This window comes from Salvelinus sp. IW2-2015, linkage group LG4q.1:29 (genome assembly GCF_002910315.2).
Source record: "Salvelinus sp. IW2-2015 linkage group LG4q.1:29, ASM291031v2, whole genome shotgun sequence".
NCBI classification, from domain to species: domain Eukaryota; kingdom Metazoa; phylum Chordata; class Actinopteri; order Salmoniformes; family Salmonidae; genus Salvelinus; species Salvelinus sp. IW2-2015.
In genome coordinates, this window is record NC_036842.1 from 63,967,361 (window position 1) to 63,987,774 (window position 20,414).

A 20,414-nucleotide genomic window follows, 5' to 3' on the forward strand; every position below is an offset into this window, starting at 1 on the left:
TACCCCGCACCAGACCACCACCCCTACCAGACAAGAGAGGAAGCCCCACGGCCCAGAACTGGCCCTCCTTCCACTCCACAGGGCCAACAGCAGGACCAGCGCAGCTACGGCGGAGTCGTCAGAGGACAGGAGAAACCTTGTAGGATTAAGTGAGATTAAACAGCGTCCTCCAATACACTGCACTAAACACACTATGGACGCATGACAACACACACACCACACACACACACACACACACACACACACACACACACCACACACACACACACACACACCACACACACACACACACACACACACACACACACACACACACACACACACACACACACACACAACCTATTGTACTACAATTTACTTGTTCAATGAAATAAAATATTTATATATATAACAGAAAGAATGTTAGCTGTTATCCTGTTTATCTCACTCAACTTATTAGTTAGTAGTTACTGTATTTCTGACCTGCTATTCTTTCTTTTTGCAACATGAAATCACTACAGTTAGCATTGTGAACATTCAGGGCCTAAACTCATCAACCTTTGGACTGAAGAGTTTAGCACTGGAGTTCAACAAAAAATCTTAAGGATGTTGACGTCATCATTCTGCAGGAGACATGGTGTAAGGCTGACATTGTCACTCACTGCCCCAACAGGCTACAGAGAGGTAATTGTGCCGTCACAAAAACACAGCTCTGTCAATAGAGGCAGAGACTCTGGAGGACTGATCATTTGGTACAAATCCGAACTACATCTAATCGATCCCCTCAAAATTGGCAAATATCACATTTGGTTAAAACTGAAAAAATAACTTGTTACTGACAGAAAAAAGATGTGTTCCTTTGCGCAATATATATCCCCCCCCTCAGAATCCCCATATTACTCAGAGGAGATCTTCCCCACCCTTGAGGAAGAGACGTGCCATTTCCAGGCCCAGGGAAATGTGCTCATCTGTGGGGACACAAATGCGCGCACAGGAACACTACCTGATCTAACGAGCACACGAGGGGACAGCTTTATTACAGGCCATAACTGTTTCTAACTGTCTTCATCTCCCCCATAGAAACAACAGTGACAGCACCGTCAACAAAAACGGAAGGGATCCTGTTGCAGCTCTGTAGAAGCTTGGGTCTGTACGTTGTCAATGGTAGGTTAATGGGGGGACTCTTTGGGGGAGATTTCACCTACTGCTCACCTCTTGGCCACAGTACAGTAGACTATATGATTACAGACATTGACCCTTTCTCTCTCAGCTCATTCACTGTCAAGCACACTAACACCTCTGTCTGATCACAGCCAAATTATTTTGTTCCTCAAAAGAACAGACATGGAAACAACCACACATTCACAGCCCAGTAAGCTGTACAACATTCAGAAAATTCATACAGAGAATCCAAAACAGCACAGAAGAATACCAGAAAGCAACCTGGAACCAAAATATCCAAACACTCTTAGATAACTTTCTGGATACCACATTCACTCACAGTAAAGAAGGCATCAATCTAGCAGTACAAAACATCAACTATATATTCAGGCAAACGGCAAAAGAAGCACAATTGAAATTGATAAAAAACAAAACAAAAAAGATCACAGATGACAACTGGTTTGATGCAGATTGTAAAATGATAAGGAAAAAACTTAGAACACTATCCAACCAAAAGCACAGAGACCCAAATAATGGTGAATTACGCCTTCATTACTGTGAGACTTAAAACTCTATAAACGTACATTCAGAACCAAAAAAGCACAGTACAACAGCAAGCAGCTGACACTAATTGAGGAGTCCATAAACACAAACACAACTTCTGGCAAAATTGGGAAAAACTAAAAAAATCTAAACAAGAGAGAATTAGCGATACAAAATGGTGACATATGGACAACCCATTTTAAAACACTCTACAACACCGTTCAAATTGACACAAACGCAGAACAACGCCAAATTCATGAGAAGTTGAATGGATTAGAAAAAGCTATAAAGGACAATCAAAATCACTGGACTCCCCAATTACTGACCAGGAGCTCTATAAGAAACTTCAGGCTCTGAAATATAAAAAGGCATGTGGACCTGATGGCATCCTAAATGAGATGCTCAAACTCACTAGTGAAAATTTCAAATTGGCTTTATTAAAACTGTTTAATTTGATCCTGAGTGTAGGTTATTTCCCTGACATCTGGAATCAAGGACTCATAACACCAATCTTTAAGAACGGAGACAAATTTGACCCTAACAATTACAGAGGCATTTTGTGTGAACAGTAACCTGGGAAGGTTTTCTGTAGTATTATCAATGTAAGAGTTCTAAACTTCTTAATAAGCACAATGTCTTCAGTAAAAAGCCAAATTGGATTTATACCAAAACATGCACAACTGATCATATTTACACCGGGGGACAAACACCCCATTGAAACCCTGGGACAAACACCCCATTGAAACCCTGCATGCAGAGTTCTGTAAGATTCTCATACATTCCAGAGGAAAACTACAAACAATGCATACAGGCAGAATTAGGCCAATATCCACTAATAATAAAAACTCCAAAAAGAGCAATTAAGTTTTGGAAACATCTAAAATACAGTGACCCCCTCTCATATCATTACCAAGCCCTGCAATGCCAAGAGCTGAGCAAAGAAAAGACTCCCCTCATCCAGCTGGTCCTGGGTCTGAGTTCACAAACCTGTTCTACTAACACACTGAAGCCTCAGACCAGCACATCCAATCAATCAGGAATAAACCAAATTACAATACAGTCAAAACAAAACTACATTGCTTATTGGGAAACACAAGCACAAACACAAAGCAAAATGCAGTGCTATCTGGCCCTAAATCGACAGTTACACCATGGCAAACAATTTGACCATGGTTACTGATCAAAACCTTAGAAAAACCTTGACAAAGTACAGGCTCAGTGAGCACAGCCTTGCCATTGAGAAGGGTAGACACAGGAAAACCTGGCTCCCTGTAGAGGAAAGGCTGTGCAACCACTGCACAACAGCAGAACCTGAGACGGAGCTGCATTTCCTGACAAAATGTAAAAAATATAAAACAATTAGAGAGTGTCATTTTCCCAAATTTGAAACCCTTATTCAAGGTTTCAAGACCCTCTCTGATGAGGATAGGCTACCCGTCCTGTTGGGGGAGGACGCAGAGAGCCAGTGCGGTGGCAGCGCACTACATTGCTGCCTGCCATAAGTTTAAGGGACAGTGTCTGACAGACCAATCAACCTTGCACATGTACTCTACTGTATCTTATTGTTATTGTTGAATGTATGGTTATTTTGGACCCTTGGTTTAGTTGTTGTTACTGTTGTCCCGTTGCAACTTTGATTCTCTTTTTTTTTTTTTTGTGGTTTTTATATTGTAAATATCTAAAATAAGCTTTGGGCAATATGATACATTGTTACGTTCATGCCAATAAAGCGAATTGAATTGAAATTGGAGAGAGAGAGAGAGGAGAGAAAGAGAGGGAGAGAGAGAGAGATGATAGAGAGAGAGATGAGAGAGAGATGATTAGAGAGAGAGAGAGAGATGATAGAGAGAGAGAGAGAGAGAGAGAGAGAGAGAGAAGAGAGAAGAAGAGAGAGAGAGAGAGAAGAGAGAGATGATAGATAGATAGATAGATAGATAGATAGATAGATAGATAGATAGATAGATAGATAGATAGATAGATAGATAGATAGATAGATAGATTGGACAGAATTAGGGTGCCACGTCTTATGCCCGACTGCATGCGTCTCAATCAAGCTCTAGGTAAGATGATGAGTGTGCTGATCAGGCAACTGACTCACATCTTCAGCTTTAACTCCCTTTAGTACAGATGAAGTACCACACTGTTTCTTAAACATATCTCTAACCCTTGTTACACTCTTAGAAAAAAAGGTGCTATCCAGAACCTAAAAGGGTTCTCGTATGGGGACAGTCGAAGAACCCTTTTCTATAAAAGTGTAGAGCTTCCGAAAGAACTGTCCCCATAGGAGAACCCTTTTAGCTAATGTACAATCAGATGACCTCATAGATGAACACTGTTCTACTGAGGACATCTCCTCACCGCAGGCCTGACCTTTAAGCTGGTTTGACCAGTGTTGTACTACTGCTTTTATTACAATGTTATAAATATTGTGCTATATAGTCAAGAACGTTTTTCCTGCAACTACCACAAACACTGTTTTCTTCAGTTCCAGTTTCTTCAGTTCTCCTCATCTGCATCTCTGTAGAGAAGATTTCCCCTCGAACAGATTAGCATTAACAGATGCAGATGCATGCTAAGTATAATTGAATTCCGTGGAACAGAGAGAGAGAGCCCTGGGTCTCTCACAAAAGAAAACAGAGAGAGAGAGAAAACAGATTAAGAGAACTGCAGCAAGCACAGTTGAGGATTTAGATTCACATTCCTTCCCAAACACCAATCTCGACTGAATTATAACATGCTGGTGAACTATTTAAATATTTGAATTATCATAGTGGATTAAGGTAATGGTGTTATAATCTTACTGGGGGTTTGAACACATTTAAAAAWAAWAAWAAATAATGATATACATAATTTGACCCAGTACAAATAGGAGTATCTCCTATTTTAAAATCAGATACATTTAATAAGACTGTCAGGAATCATTGCACATTTCCTAGGTTTTAGAAAATGTAAACTAAAAGACAAAATCTTATGGATACAGTACAAACACAAATTCCATTGGTCTCTCAAGGGTGACCTATAAGATGTAGCCACCTAAAGCCAAACCATCAAGTTGTGTCTTTCCAGTCATACCCCTATATTGTTTTCTGTCTCTCTCTCTCTCTTTCATTCTTGCAAAGACAGTCTCCTCTGGCACAAAACACAGTAACTATGGAAACACAAATGTTATATTTGCTGATAAAAAAAATCTGACAATAACATTGGGATAAAATAATTGGTTGAACAGGACCACACATAACCTGCTCATCAGAACAATGTCTGTGGTCCACAACCACATAAATAAACACAACTAGTCACATACAGGTAACTAAATAGTTGTGGCAAGATGGAACAAGTTAATATTACCATTCAGGGAATAATAAAAAAAACAGTGGAGTTTTTTTGTGGCTACAAAGTATCTACAGAATATGGGCATAAAAGTCTACATTCTCTCTTGGTATGTACTAMAGTATTTACAGTATGCAACAACATGTCATCATGGAGGTAACAGTTGTTTTTACACGTTTCTAAACCCTGGGTGCTGAGAACATAGATAAAATACATATTTTTGCAGAACAAAGGGCACAGTTCCTCTGAGTATTCCACGGTAGCACGGATACGTGAGTGGTGGAGGTGTAAAGTGTTTCAGCACCATTGGAGATAAATACCCTGGCTGGCCAATAACGGAGCACTGACACAAAGGTGTGACATCACCAGGGACGCACAAAGTTTCTCCCATCAGCCTGAGCCAAAAATAGACCAATGATGATTTTATCCTACTACAGAGAATTCTGAACCTACCATGTTTCCAAAGATGTACAGTACTGTAAGGTGCATTTAATGAATGAAGTAGCATATGCAAGTGGGTTTTTTTTCAAATAAAAATGTTTACGTTATGTTAAAATATACACCACCGTTCAAAAGTTTGGGGTCACTTAGAAATGTTCTTGTTTTTGAAAGAAAATATAAAAAATTGTCCATTAAAGCTCAGTTGTGCACCGGGGCCTCCCACTCCTCTTTCTATTCTGGTTAGAGCCAGTTTGCACTGTTCTATGAAGGGAGTAGTACACAGCGTTGTACGAGATCTTCAGTTTCTTGGCAATTTCTCACATGGAATAGCCTTCATTTCTCAGAACAAGAATAGACTAACGGGTTTCAGAAGAAGGTTCTTAGTTTCTGGCCATTTTGAGCCTGTAATCGAACCCACAAATGCTGATGCTCCAGATACTCAACTAGTCTAAAGAAGGCCAGTTTTATTGCTTCTTTAATCAGTACAACAGTTTTCAGCTGTGCTAACATAATTGCAAAAGGGTTTTCTAATGATCAATTAGCCTTTTAAAATGATAAACTTGGATTAGCTAACACAACGTGCCAATGGAACACAGGAGGGATGGTGGCTGATAATGGGCCTCTGTACGCCTATGTAGATATTCCATTAAAAATCAGCCATTTCCAGCTATAATAGTCATTTACAACATTAATAACGTTTACACTGTATTTCTGATCTATTTGATGTTATTTTAACGGACAGAAAATGTAATTTTCTTTTTTTTTTAAGGACATTTCTAAGTGACCCCAAACTTTTGAACGGTAGTGTATTTCAAAAGGTATTTGTTAGTATGTGTGCGTACATACAGTACGTGCGTGTGTGTGCGCAGTGTGTTTGTGTTCCATCCTGAGTTATGTGTAATTTTACATATTGGAGTTCATTTCCAGGGGTAGGTGGATGTCTGAGTTACTGTAGGTGGGTGGCAGAGACGGTTGAGAGTAGGAGTAAAGGGTCAGAGTTTACAGGTAGAGTGGGAGACACACTGAGTTGAGTGATGACCTCATACTCACAGTGAACATGATCTGGCATCCACCTAAAATATAGTCCAGGAAGGTATAGTCCCTTTCAACCTGAGGAGACATTATTCAAACATTATTCAAACTCTGTTCATACTATTCCATACTCAAGCAAGTTCAAATTRTTTTTCCTATGGATAAATAATTGGAGGAGGCGTGGCAGTGGCACTTTGAAAAGGATTCAGTAATTGGCTGCCTGAACAAAGGTGATTACTGCAGGCAGAACCGTGGTGGACTGTGTGAGACTGACAGGTGTTTTGTGCTGATATTAATACATGAATTAAATAGGGATTTGGAGCCATTACTCTAATCCCTGCCTGAAGCAAAGCCACATTACAGGCATTTGTTTTTTAATAAAAAATACTATTATGAACGACAATTCATTAGCTGTGTGCATAACGCTTTAATGTGGATTCATAATACATTTAAAGCTGTTTCCTTTTAGACTTAATATGCCTTTTTGTGATTTCCATAATGGATTGACTAATTAAGAGGCATAGTGTATATCTATTAGTCTCTGCGTGTTTTTTATTTATTTATTTATTTCACCTTTATTTAACCAGGTAGGCTAGTTGAGAACAAGTTCTCATTTGCAACTGCGACCTGGCCAAGATAAAGCAAAGCAGTGTGACACAGACAACAACACAGAGTTACACATGGAGTAAACAATAAACAGCAGCAAATAACACAATAAACAAGTCAATGACACAGTAGAAAAAAGAGTCACTATACAGTGGGGCAAAAAAGTATTAGTCAGCACAGCAATTGTGCAAGTTCTCCCATTAAAAATATGAGAGAGGCCTGTACATTTTCTCAATAGGTATACTCTAAACGTATGACAGCAACAAAATGAGGGAAGAAAATCAGAAAATCACATTGTAGGATTTTTTATGAATTTATTTGCAAAATTATGTGGGAAAATAAGTATTATCTTGGTCAAATAACAAAAGTTATTCTTCAATTACTTTGTTATATCCCTTTGTTGGATGACGAGGTCAAACGTTTTCTGTTAAGTCTTCACAATGGTTTTCACACACTGTTGTGGTATTTTGCCCATTCCTCATGCAGATCTCCTCTAGACGCAGTGAGTTTGGGGCTGTTGATGGGAAGCACGACTTTCAAACTCCCTCAAGATTTTTATGGGTTAAGATTGGAGACTGGCTTTAGCGCCTCAGGGACTTGAAATGCTTCTTACGAAGCCACTCCTTCTTTTGCCGGGCGGTGTGTTTTGGGATCATTGTCATGCTGAAAGACCGCGCCACATTTATCTTCAAGCCCTTGCTGGATGGAAGGAGGTTATCACTCAAATCTCACGATACATGGGCCCCATTCATTCTGTCCCTTTACACGGACAGTCGTCCTGGTCCCTTTGCAGAAAACAGCTCCCAAAGCATGATGTTTCCACCCATGCTTCAAGTAGGTATGGTGTTCTTTGGATGACTCAGCATTCTCTCTGTTCCTCCAACAGCGAGTTGAGTTTTTACCAATAAAAGTTCTATTTTGGTTTTATCTGACATATGACATTCTCACCAATTTCTTCTGGATCAATCCAAATGTCTCTAGCAAACTTTAGACGGGCCTGGGAATGTATGGCTTAAGCAGGGGGACACGTCTGGGCACACGGATTTGAGTCCCTGGCGGCGTAGTGTGTTACTGATGGTAGGCTTTGTTACTTTGGTCAGCTCTCTGCAGGTCATTCACTAGGTCCCCCGTGTGTTTTGGGATTTTTGCTCACGTTCTTGTGATCATTTTGACCCACGGGGTGAGATCTTGCGTGGGCCCCAGATCGAGGGAGATTATCAGTGGTCTTGTATGTCTTCCATTTCTAATAATTGCTCCCACAGTTGATTTCTTCAAACCAAGCTGCTTACCTATTGCAGTTTCAGTCTTCCCAGCCTGGTGCAGGTCTACAATTTTGTTTCTGGTGTCCTTTGACAGCTCTTTGGTCTTGGCCATAGTGGAGTTTGGAGTGTGACTGTTTGAGGTTGTGGACAGGTGTCTTTTATACTGATAACAAGTTCAAACAGGTGCCATTAATACAGGTAACGAGTGGAGGACAGAGGAGCCTCTTAAGAAGAAGTTACGGTCTGTGACCAATACTTATTTTACACATAATTTGCAAATAAATTCATGAAAAAATCCTACAATGTGATTTTCTGGAGAGAAAAAATTATCATTTTGTCTGTCATAGTTGAAGTGTACCTATGATGAAATTACAGGCCTCTCTCATCTTTTTAAGTGGGAGAACTTGCACAATTGGTGGCTGACTAAATACTTTTTTGCCATGTCAGTGTGTGCAAAAGGCATGAGGAGGTAGGCAATAAATAGGCCATAGGAGCGAATAGTTAAAATTTAGCAGATTAACACTGGAGTGATAAATGAGCAGATGATGATGTGCAAGTAGAGATATGGTGTGCAAAAGAGCAGAAAAGTAAATAAAATAAAAACAGTATGGGGGCGGGTAGGTAGATTGGGTGGGCTATTTACAGATGGACTATGTACAGCTGCAGCGATCGGTTAGCTGCTCAGATAGTTGATGTTTAAAGTTGGTTAGGGAAATAAGTCTCCAACTCCAACGATTTTTTTGCATGTCAGTCACTGGCAGCAGAGAACTGGAAGGAAGGCGGCCAAATGAGGTGTTGGCTTTGGGGATGATCAGTGAGATATACCTGCTGGAACGTGTGCTACGGGTGGGTGTTGTTATCGTGACCAGTGAACTGAGATAGGCGGAGCTTTACCTAGCATAGACTTATAGATGACCTGGAGCCATGGGTCTGGCGACGAATATGTAGCGAGGGCCAGCCGATAGAGCATACAGGTCGCAGTGGTGGGTGTTATAAGGTGATTTGGTAACAAAACGGATGACACTGTGGATAGACTGCATCAGTTTGCTGAGTAGAGTATTGGAAGCTATTTTGTAGATGCATCGCTGAAGTTGAGGATCGGTAGGATAGTCAGTTTTACGAGGGTAAGTTTGGTGGCGTGAGTGAAGGAGGCTTTATTGCGAAATAGAAAGCCGATTCTAGATTTGATTATGGATTGGAGATGTTTAATACGAGTTTGGAAGGAGAGTTTACAGTCTAGCCAGACACCTAGGTATTTATAGTTGTCCACATATTCTAGGTCGGAACCGTCTAGGGTGGTGATGCTAGTCGGGCGGGCGGGTGCGGGCAGCGAACGGTTGAAAAGCATGCATTTGGTTTTACTAGCGTTTAAGAGCAGTTGGAGGCCACGGAAGGAGTGTTGTATGGCATTGAAGCTCGTTTGGAGGTTAGATAGCACAGTGTCCAAGGAAGGGCCAGAAGTATACAGAATGGTGTCGTCTGCGTAGTGGTGGATCAGRGAATCRCCMGCAGCAAGAGCGACATCATTGATATATACAGAGAAAAGAGTCTGCCCGAGAATTGAACCCTGTGGTACCCCCATAGAGACTGCCAGAGGACCGGACAACATGCCCTACGATTTGACACACTGAACTCTGTCTGCAAAGTAGTTGGTGAACAAGGCGAGGCAGTCATTAGAAAAACCAAGGCTATTGAGTCTGCCGATAAGAATACGGTGATTGACAGAGTCGAAAGCCTTGGCCAGGTYGATGAAGACGGCTGCACAGTACTGTCTTTTATCGATGGTGGTTATGATATTGTTTAGTACCTTGAGCGTGGCTGAGGTGCACCCGTGATCAGCTCAGAAGCCGGATTGCACAGCGGGGAAGGTACGGTGGGATTCGAAATGGTCAGTGATCTGTTTATTAACTTGGCTTTCGAAGACTTTTGATAGGCAGGGCAGGATGGATATAGGTCTGTAACAGTTTGGGTCTAAGGTGTCACCCCCTTTGAAGAGGGGGATGACCGCGGCAGCTTTCCAATCTTTAGGGATCTCGGGCGATACGAAAGAGAGGTTGAACAGGCTGGTAATAGGGGTTGCAACAATGGCGGCGGATAGTTTTAGAAAGAGAGGGTCCAGATTGTCTAGCCCAGCTGATTTGCACGTGTCCAGGTTTTGCAGSTCTTTCAGAACATCTGCTCTCTGGATTTGGGTGAAGGAGAAGCTGGGGAGGCTTGGGCGAGTAGCTGCAGGGGGGACGAAGCTGTTGGCCGGGGTTGGAGTAGCCAGGAGGAAGGCATGGCCAGCCGTTGAGAAATGCTTATTGAAATTTTAGATTATCATGGATTTATCAGTGGTGACCGTGTTACCTAGCCTCAGTGCAGTAGTTCACCTTGCATGACTTCAGAATGATGATTCCAGAGTTTTTGTAGCTCTTTTTCTTCTTCTGTTTTTTCGGATTAATGCATTCAAATTCGACCTGGCGGAAAGGAACACTAAGTGAAAAATTACAACTAAGACCCATCTGCACACCCACACAATTTACACTCATTCTCACACCAGCTCTATTTGCATTTCTGCCATTAGCAAATGACACAAGGTTTTCAGGAAGAAGWTGGCAGCCAAAAACTGAAGTAAAATGTAACTTCCTACTTCTCTCACCAGGTGTTACCAAGCTGTAAAATAAAGTGTTACCCAACATCCCTTAGTGAGGTTAAAACAGGCAGTAGATTGAATTCGTGTTAGTAAATAAACACTTGCGAATATCCAAATGAACGGGCATCCTCCATTCAGAATTGGTGAGCTGTGTTAGGTGCATTGAGTGTCTTAAGTGAGTCATTCACTCACAGTGAGAAGTGCGTTGAGATTGGMGACAATGTGAAAATGGTCTTAGATCCACATCAAAGCATGACTAACCCATACAGAACAAAACCCCATAGATAAACAGGAACAGATCTAAAATACATCCCTCACCTCCAGTGAATTCTGGGCTTCACTCATCTTGGTGACAGTGGTCTGAAAYTCTCCAATRAAGTCATGACTTCCGTCGTTGTCGTAATCATAGCACAGTACCTGCAATATGAGACAACCCACAGGAAGGACAAAAAGATCAGAACATTCCGTCATACCACAAGAAATCACTTAAAATGTATTTGGCTTTTCACGTATATTAAAGGGGATTCCCTCGCTAACATTTTCATGCCATCGTCCTCAGATTAATGCACATGTTGGTAAACCTCACTTACCTTGATGCTCCTGTCTACGTCCCCATCACAGAGGGAGATGAGTGGTACTGTGAAGGGCTTCCACACCGGGTCCAGAGTGTTCTTTATCACCTGCAGCACAAAAACAGCTACAGAGATCCAACTTCTTCCATGTCATTTGGAAGACAGAACTCAGAAGCTAGGTCAATCCAGTTAACGTATTACCAGGTGGTAATACACTTTGTTAGTGATTTAATACACTTAGTTCTACAGTGATGACATTGAAATAGTCTAAACAGCCACCCCTGACCAACTACCGAGCCAACTCACCTCTGTCCTGTGGACCAACATCCATTTCTCATCATCTCCTTGCTTGTGGAACTCTAGGTAAGGGTCTGATTTACCAAAGAAATCCTGCAAAACAAAGCAATCTTGTTTGACAACGGCCCACATAGCTGCCAGCATACCACGGTGAAGACTTGGAGAGGGCATTGTTGTTGTTTCATGAGCATTGTCTTTATTGACAAAATCATTTTGTTGTTCCAAATATTACGTAAGAACTTCTTAACAGTGATGATAATATGGTACTACGTGGGCAGTGACTCTTACCTTCTTGTCAAGCTTTCTCCCATACAAGGTCAGTGTGATTACTCTATTGTCTGACAGCTCCAACGCAGTTATCTGTACACAAGAGAAACCGTTACTGTATTGTATCCAGTGTAAAACGTGCTACCATGTTACAGAACGTGTGTGTGTGAGTGTGTGTGTGGTATGTGTGAGTGCGAGTGTCTATGTGTGAGTGTGAGTGTGTATGTGTGAGTGTGTATGTGTGTTGTGTGTGTGTGTGTGTGTGTGTGTGTGTGTGTGTGTGTGTGGACATGTCTTTATTTCTTGGATCGCTCTGTGGGTATGAGTTGTGCAAGCATGATGTTCTCACTGTGATGGTTCCTTTCCCAGCTGGCTTGCCATTGGCCAAGGTCAGTGACCGGTGAAGTTTCTTATTGGACACAATCTAAAGGTAACAGACCAGAGAGAGGTGAAAATGCCCAACTGCAAATAAACATAACAAACAGGTGATAAACAGATGCAGAAAGGGGTCACAGACAGACTCTAAGAACAGTGTGACAGGTAGCATACCACCCCCAGTGTACAGATGTACTCTCCCAGGAAGTCATGCTCATACAGCTGGCTGCTGCACTTGTCCTCATCAAACAGSGCAAACTTGAGCTTCTGGACCTCCTCAAAATGGTAGTCCACCTTAAATTTCACCCCAAACACTGGATTCAGGTTATTTACCGCAGTCTCTGTTCGACCAATCTGAAAATGATACASAGGAATATGGTTTTGTCAAACAGGTACTGTATTCACACACACAAACGTGCCAACACCGAGTACACAGAGTGGAGCACAGGAGGTTGGTGGCACCTCAATTGGGGAGAACAGGCTCGTGGTAATGACTGGAGCAGAATTGGTGGAATGGTGTCAAATACATCAATCACATGGGTTCCATGTGTTTGATGCCATTCCATTTACTCCGTTTCAGCCATTATTATGAGCCGTCCTCCCCTCAGCAGCCTCCACTGGATTGGAGGTGGACATGTGGGGGTGTGTAAGGTTGAAAAGGCCTTATTCATGTGAAAGATAAACCTAGCTGGTGGTGACTAACACAGTGTATGTGTGACTCACTGATAGAATATTCACATAGTCCTCGACCCCTATTGTGCTCTCATCTCTGAGGCTAGACTGGCGCAAACTGTACATTCCAACGCTGCTCTGTCTGTTTGACTGGAACCCCTCGCCTCTGTGTCTCTCCCAGCGTCTTCTCTGACTGTTACCTCCCTCCCCTTTCTGTGCTATCACACTTCCCTCTTTACCCCCACAGCACAGATGGCTCCTCCACCCAGAGTGAACCCTTCTCTCATGCCGAGACAGATAGGAAGAAAAGCCCTTCCCTTTAAAAACCCTTCACTCCTCTATTTCTTCTCTGCGTTTTTGTTTCATATAGCTTTGGAATGTTTGTGTATAGTTGTGTGTTTTATGAGCTGTAGCTTTCATCATGATCCAAAGAGAAACCATTGTCAGGATGGCTACATGCTCAGTGTGTTTTAAGAGATTAAATGTTACATCTCTGGAATAGTAGACATCCTCCGAGGTCTTTTTACATATAGGCTCCCCGTTTTCAAATCCCACTGGGTATTTTYCATGTCCCTTCCCTGTTTGCCTGTAAGTTCCATTCCTCATTACTCTTTCCACTCTCTTTCCACGCATYAAGAACATAATTGTTTCCGTCCAAATTTCCATGGTAACTGCAGCAACCGCTTTGCTGGTTTCATGTTGGAGCCTGCCCTGTTGACAGACAGCCCAAGCCTGCAGCGATCACACTTAGCCTGCTTCAACACAACAGTACCCAGGCAGGCAGGCATGTCTTTCTCTGGCAATGAGAGGGCACCCGGAGCACACACAGATCCACACTCCTCAAGACACCACAGCTTCAAAGACGGCTCTGGATTGATGTTTCTCCATTATACATTGATAACACTGTGTGTTATTGCGAACTTGGCGAGCATCAATCGATAAAACATTGAGAGTAATCAACAGTCAGAGGATATTTATTAATGATTATTTCACCCTCTCAAGTGGTTTACTTCACCACTTTATTCAACCCCTACAATCCTTCATTCCTTCCACTTTTCCAACAGTMATTTCTCCTTTTTTCTTCCTTTATAATTGACCCCCTCAACCTTTCCCACACATGCCCACCCTCCTCCCCTCACCTCAACCCAGTTGCTGTCCACCTCGTGGAAGAGCACTAAGAAGGGGTCAGACTTGGAGGCCACGTCTCTGTCCAGCAGGTTGCCACAGCACACGGACAGCTCCACCCTAGTGACGCAATTCTGGGGACCCATGGTTGGCGCAGAGTCAGGCCCCGTGCCAAGCGTGTAGGCCATGCTCGCAGGAGTGTCAGCCCTCCCACAGCCTAGGAACACACATAGCACAGAGAAACAGCACTATGAATGACATTACTGTAGCATGGAGCATTCAGTAGAGACTCATAGGTTCAAAATAAGATAGAGAGATGCACAAAAACATGAGGATGTTTAATGCAGGGCGGTTAATGACAGAGAATTTGGGACCTATCATAAATTCTCATATTCCAAATTCAATAGAACATAAAACACATATTTGATCCATGTGCAGTATCCAGAGAGTTGAATGAATCAATTCAGCTGCATGAAAAACAAAGGTCAGGGTCGCATGCAGAATAATTGATATACAGGGGTCCTTCATGTGTCATATGAGAGAATAAAAGCTGTACTCTGTCAAACATTCATACACAGGTAACGTAATGTAAGGACATGAGGAGTGTGGTGAGGGCTCTTGTTGCTAAGATACTGATGTGCCATTGTGTAAGACCCTCCCTCCACTGCTGGTGCTAGTGGAACCAGGGTATAGGAAATGGATTATAATACCAACAGATCACAGATGTAGGACTGCATACAGTGCATTTGAGAAGTATTCAGACCCTTTTACTTTTTCCACATTTTGTTACGTGACTTATTCTATAATGGATTCAATWGTTTTTTCCCTCATCAATCTACACAGAATACCCCATAATGACAAAGCAAATTGTAAAAAATAAAATAAAAATGAAAACAGAAATATCACATTGACCCTTTACTCAGTACTTTGTTGAAGCACCTTTGGCACCAATTACAGCCTCGAGTCTTCTTGGGTATTACGCTATAAGCTTGGCACACCTGTATTTGGGGAGTTTCTCCCATTCTTCTCTGCAGATCCTCTCAAGCTCTGTCAGGTTAGATGGGGAGCGTCGCTGCACAGCTATTTTCAGGTCTCTCCAGAGATGTTTGATCAGGTTCAAGTCCGGGCTCTGGCTAAGCCACTCAAGGACATTCAGAGACTTGTCACGAAGCCACTCCTGCGTTGTCTTGGCTGTGTACTTAGGGTCGTTGTCCTTTTGTAAGGTGAACCTTCGCCCCAGTCTGAGGTCCTGAGTGCTCTGGAGCAGGTTTTCATCAAGGATCTCTCTGTACTTTGCTCCGTTCATCTTTCCCTCAATCCTGACAAGTCTCACAGTCCCTGCCGCTGAAAAACATCCCCACAGCATGATGGTTTCCTCCAGAAGTGACGCTTGGCATTCATGCCATCTTGGTTTCATCAGACCAGAGAATCTTGTTTCTCATGGTCCGAGAGTCCTTAGGTACCTTTTGGCAAACTCCAAGCGAGCTGTCATGTGTCTTTTACTGAGGAGTGGCTTCGGTCTGGTCACTCCACCATAAAGGCCTGATTGGTGGAGTGCTGCAGAGATGGTTGTCCTTCTGGAAGGTTCTCCCATCTCCATAGAGCAACTCTGGAGCTCTGTCAGAGTGACAGAGCTCCTCCCTGACCAAGACCCTTCTCCCCCGATTGTTCAGTGTTGCCGGGCGGCCAGCTCTAGGAAGAGTCTTGGTGTTTCCAAACTTCTTCCATTTAAGAATGACGGAGGCCACTGTGTTGTTGGGGACCTTCAATGCTGCAGACATTTTTTGGTACCCTTCCCCAGATCTGTGCCTCGAAACAATCCTGTCTCGGAGCTCAACGGACAATTCCTTTGAYCTCATGGCTTAGTTTTTGCTCTGACATGCACTGTCAACTGTGGGACCTTATATAGACAGGKGTGTGCCTTTCCAAATCATGTCCAATCAATTAAGTTGGTGAAACATCTCAAGGATGATCAATGGAAACAGGATGCACCTGAGCTCAATTTTGAGTTTCATAGCAAAGAGTCTGAATACTTATGTAAATAAGGTATTTCTGTTTTTATTTTTAATACATTTGCACAAATATCAAAAACACTGTTTTCACTTYGTCATTATGGGGTATTGCGTGTAGATTGACGAGAATAATTTTTTAAAATTCCATTGTAGAATAAGGCTGTAACATAATAAAATGTGGAAAAGGGGAAGGGGTCTGCATACTTTCCGAATGCACTGTATGTTGTACCATAAGTAATGAACTGAAGTAATGCATTGTRAGATTATAATGAACACTGAAAATATTTTTCTTTTACCAAAATGCGCATTTTTTCTACATTTTTATTTATTTAAATTTTTTATTTAAATTTTATTTAACTAGGCAAGTCAGTTAAGAACAAATTCTTATTTTCAATGACGGCCTAGGAACAGTGGGTTAACTGCCTGTTCAGGGGCAGAACGACAGATTTGTACCTTGTCAGCTCGGGGATTTTAAACTTGCAACCTTTCGGTTACTAGTCCAACGCTCTAACCACTAGGCTACCCTGCCGCCCATTGTCATTTTCTGATATGGTTAATGGACTGTTATATGTAGTGCGCCGTATAGAGGCTTCTTATGACGTCGTTCCATCTAAAGATCGTATATGAGGCTCTCTATGACGCTCGTTCCATCTAAAGTCGTAATATGAGCTCTCTATGACGCTCGTTCCATCTAAAGATCGTATATGAGGCTCTCTATGACGCTCGTTCCATCTAAAGGTCATATATGAGGCTCTCTATGACGCTCGTTCCATCTAAAGGTCATATATGAGGCTCTCTATGACGCTCGTTCCATCTAAGGTCATATATGAGGCTCTCTATGACGCTCGTTCCATCTAAAGATCGATATATGAGGCTCTCTATGACGCCTCGTTCCATCTAAAGGTCATATATGAGGCTCTTATGAGCTCGTTCCATCTAAAGGTCATATATGACGCTCTCTATGACGCTCGTTCCATCTAAAGGTCGTATATGAGGCTCTCTATGACGCTCGTTCCATCTAAAGATCGTCATAATGAGGCTCTCTATGACGCTCGTTCCATCTAAAGGTCATATATGAGGCTCTCTATGGCGCTCGTTCCATCTAAAGGTCTATATGAGGCTCTCTATGATGCTCGTTCCATCTAAAGGTCATATATGAGGCTCTCTATGACGCTCGTTCCATCTAAAGGTCATATATGAGGCTCTCTATGACGCTCGTTCCATCTAAAGGTCATATATGAGGCTCTCTATGACGCTCGTTCCATCTAAAGGTCATATTATGAGGCTCTCTATGACGCTCGTTCCATCTAAAGGTCATATATGAGGCTCTCTATGATGCTCGTTCCATCTAAAGGTCATATATGGAGGCTCTCTATGAGCTCGTTCCATCTAAAGGTCATATATGAGGCTCTCTATGATGCTCGTTCCATCTAAAGGCATATATGAGGCTCTCTATGACGCTCGTTCCATCTAAAGGTCTATATGGGCTCTCTAAGAGCTCGTTCCATCTAAAGGTCGTATATGAGGCTCTCTATGAAGCTCGTTCCATCGAAAGGTCTTTCCATTATCAATAATTAGATTCCACAAAGCAAAAGTGTACAATGGGAGCACACTGAAGTGTACAGCATCATAAACATAAACACATACACACTTCCAACCAATCATAAGCTAAGATAAGCATCTTCATGGATGGATGGATTCGCAAGCAAGTGTACAAAAGTATCATATTCTCAATTGCTTGTATAATGTAAACAGTTAAATGTTGTTTTGGTATCAGCAAAAATATTATACAGAAGACATCAGCATAGTCTTGCTCACATACCAAAAATAAAGAGGGTGATAACTCACTCCATATCCCCAAACAGCCCTCACGCTCAGTCATCCAACATTACAGTCACTGGAGTTAACACATTCTTCACACTAAGGCAAAGCTCTGGCCAGAGTACGATACGCATCTTTGTGGGGTAGTAGGAAATGGGGAAAGACTACAGGATCTGAATGAGTCTAGAAACTGTCTCAGTGACTTGAATTCTAAAATAGATAATGCCACATACTGTAGGTGTATTGAAGTTCAAATAAATCTTTGATACTTTAACCTATTAGTTTACATTTTGCCATGTGCGTCGCTGAATATTCCATTATATAATCACACACTGAAAACTGATTTGAATACAGTAGGCTACCTAAAAGAGTTACAGACCCAAGTCACCACCCTCAGTTCATGTTGTTCTCCTCTCTGTGTTCAGTGTGGTAGAGGGAAGTGACCTCACAGATAAATACAGGTTTGGTTGTCTGCAAACATAAAGGGCCCTCAGGTGCCCCTTGAGCTTTTCTAATCAGCAGGAAAACTTTTCTCAAACCATTTATTCAGATGGTAAAAATATTAAATTGGGTACCTGGGCCAGTAACTAGGGACTTTATCTTCAAATGGTCCAGGCTAAATCAACACATATAGATACGCATAGATCTATCGAGATGACTATCAATCAAGACAATTGTCAACCCAAGCTGAAAATTGCATTCCCATCTTCACTAATCTCAGTGCTGGAGGACTAGACTGACTGCATCATCTCATCTACTGTGAGAGCAAATGTCACTTGAGAATAATTATGGGGTGGGTGAGAATTTTGATGGTTGCGTAAATGGAAATTCAAAACATTTCAGAATAGATTTTAACTACCAAAAAAGGGATGAGCACAGGTAATCCAGAGAAAGATGGAGCAAAGATAGATACAGAAAGAGAGAGTATATGTCCCTTTTTAATAGACAGATAAAGAGTGAACCAGAGAAGTAAAGACAGAGTCTCAGAGGAGACTGACATTTCTACTTTAGAATAGTGACAACTGACTGCGTTTCCCTTTGTGGTTGACAGCTTGAGCTTGTGCTTCTTTTCACATTAACATCTGACATATCCTGTGTGCCACCATAATATGTGCATCAGTTTGCAATTTCATCAGGAAATAGTTAGTTGAACATTACAATTACAATCAATCAATATCTCTCTGGTTCACTCTTATCTGTCTATTAAAAGGGACATATACTCTTCTTTTCTGTATCTATCTTTGCTCCATCTTTCTCTGGATTTACCTGTGCTCATCCCTTTTGTTGGTAGTTAAAATCTATTCTGAAATGTTTTGAATTTCCATTGTACGCAACATCAAATTCTCACCCACCCCATAATTTAATACACTGACAATATTTCAGTCAGCACACATTGGAACAAATTGTATTTTTATTAAAAGAGACATTTACTTAATTGAAATGTTTCCAGACATAATATATGAATATTCGTTAAATCGCATAGGATAAAATACACAAGTGTTCCCAATATTCACTTACCTTGGTAAATGTGATTTTTTACTAATACTCTTCTCTGAAGAACGCTTCTTCTTGATAACTTTAACACTTTTTCTTTCTATGGCACACATTGACGTATTTTCATGATGTTCCAAAAACATATAATCAAGGGAATACAAATTGTTGTGGTTGGCCGCGAGGGGAGGTATTCTGGTCTGTGACAGTCTCTCGCCGAGTGCTGTAGTGGAGCAATTGAAGTGGTCGCGCATTGCAACTCCACCCGATCTCATGCCTTCAGCAAAATGAGAACATAAATGCTCTGGTTCGGGAATAGCTAATACTTTTCTTAACATAGCTATTTTTGTTGTGATCATCATTAATCAGGGGCCGAAGTGTTTATATGCTCAATCGTGCGTTGCTACGACCTAAGTACAGTATATTAGGGTACATTTACTGTTTCCATTAAAGTTAACCCTAAAAGCAACATATTTTTATCTTAAAAATATGAATAGCACAAGCAGTAAATATTTATTTCCTTCACCCTTTGTAACACATGTTTTGCTTTTAATTCCCAAAATAAGCATATATTACATTTTTTGACTAAATTTAACACTCAAATGTATGCACTGATGATACAAAACATGCTCTTTCCATGAAATAGACTGACCAGGTGAAAGCTATGATCCCTTATTGATGTCACTTGTTAAATGCCACTTCAATTGTATACGATGTAAGAGGAGGAGAATAAGGTTAAAGAAGATTTCTAAACCTTGTGACAATTGAAACATGGCATTGTGCCATTCAGAGGGTG

General features: G+C 41.6%; 1 protein-coding gene across 2 annotated transcripts in view; it reads right to left on the bottom strand.

Annotated features, from left to right (window-relative positions):
- Positions 1-19,710, bottom strand: part of LOC111962347 (copine-2) — a 29,935-nt gene extending 10,225 nt beyond the window's left edge. For both annotated transcript variants that reach the window (XM_023985377.3, XM_070443022.1), the window contains exons 1-10: positions 19,646-19,710; positions 14,309-14,511; positions 12,672-12,851; positions 12,472-12,546; positions 12,144-12,215; positions 11,865-11,948; positions 11,577-11,666; positions 11,305-11,403; positions 10,724-10,810; positions 6,502-6,561 (exon numbers count right to left, since the gene is read on the bottom strand). In XM_023985377.3, coding sequence (XP_023841145.1) covers positions 6,502-6,561; positions 10,724-10,810; positions 11,305-11,403; positions 11,577-11,666; positions 11,865-11,948; positions 12,144-12,215; positions 12,472-12,546; positions 12,672-12,851; positions 14,309-14,482 — 921 coding nt within the window. In that variant the 5' untranslated portion in view covers positions 14,483-14,511; positions 19,646-19,710. The remainder of the gene's footprint in view (positions 1-6,501; positions 6,562-10,723; positions 10,811-11,304; positions 11,404-11,576; positions 11,667-11,864; positions 11,949-12,143; positions 12,216-12,471; positions 12,547-12,671; positions 12,852-14,308; positions 14,512-19,645) is intronic.
- Between the last annotated feature and the right edge of the window lie 704 nt (positions 19,711-20,414).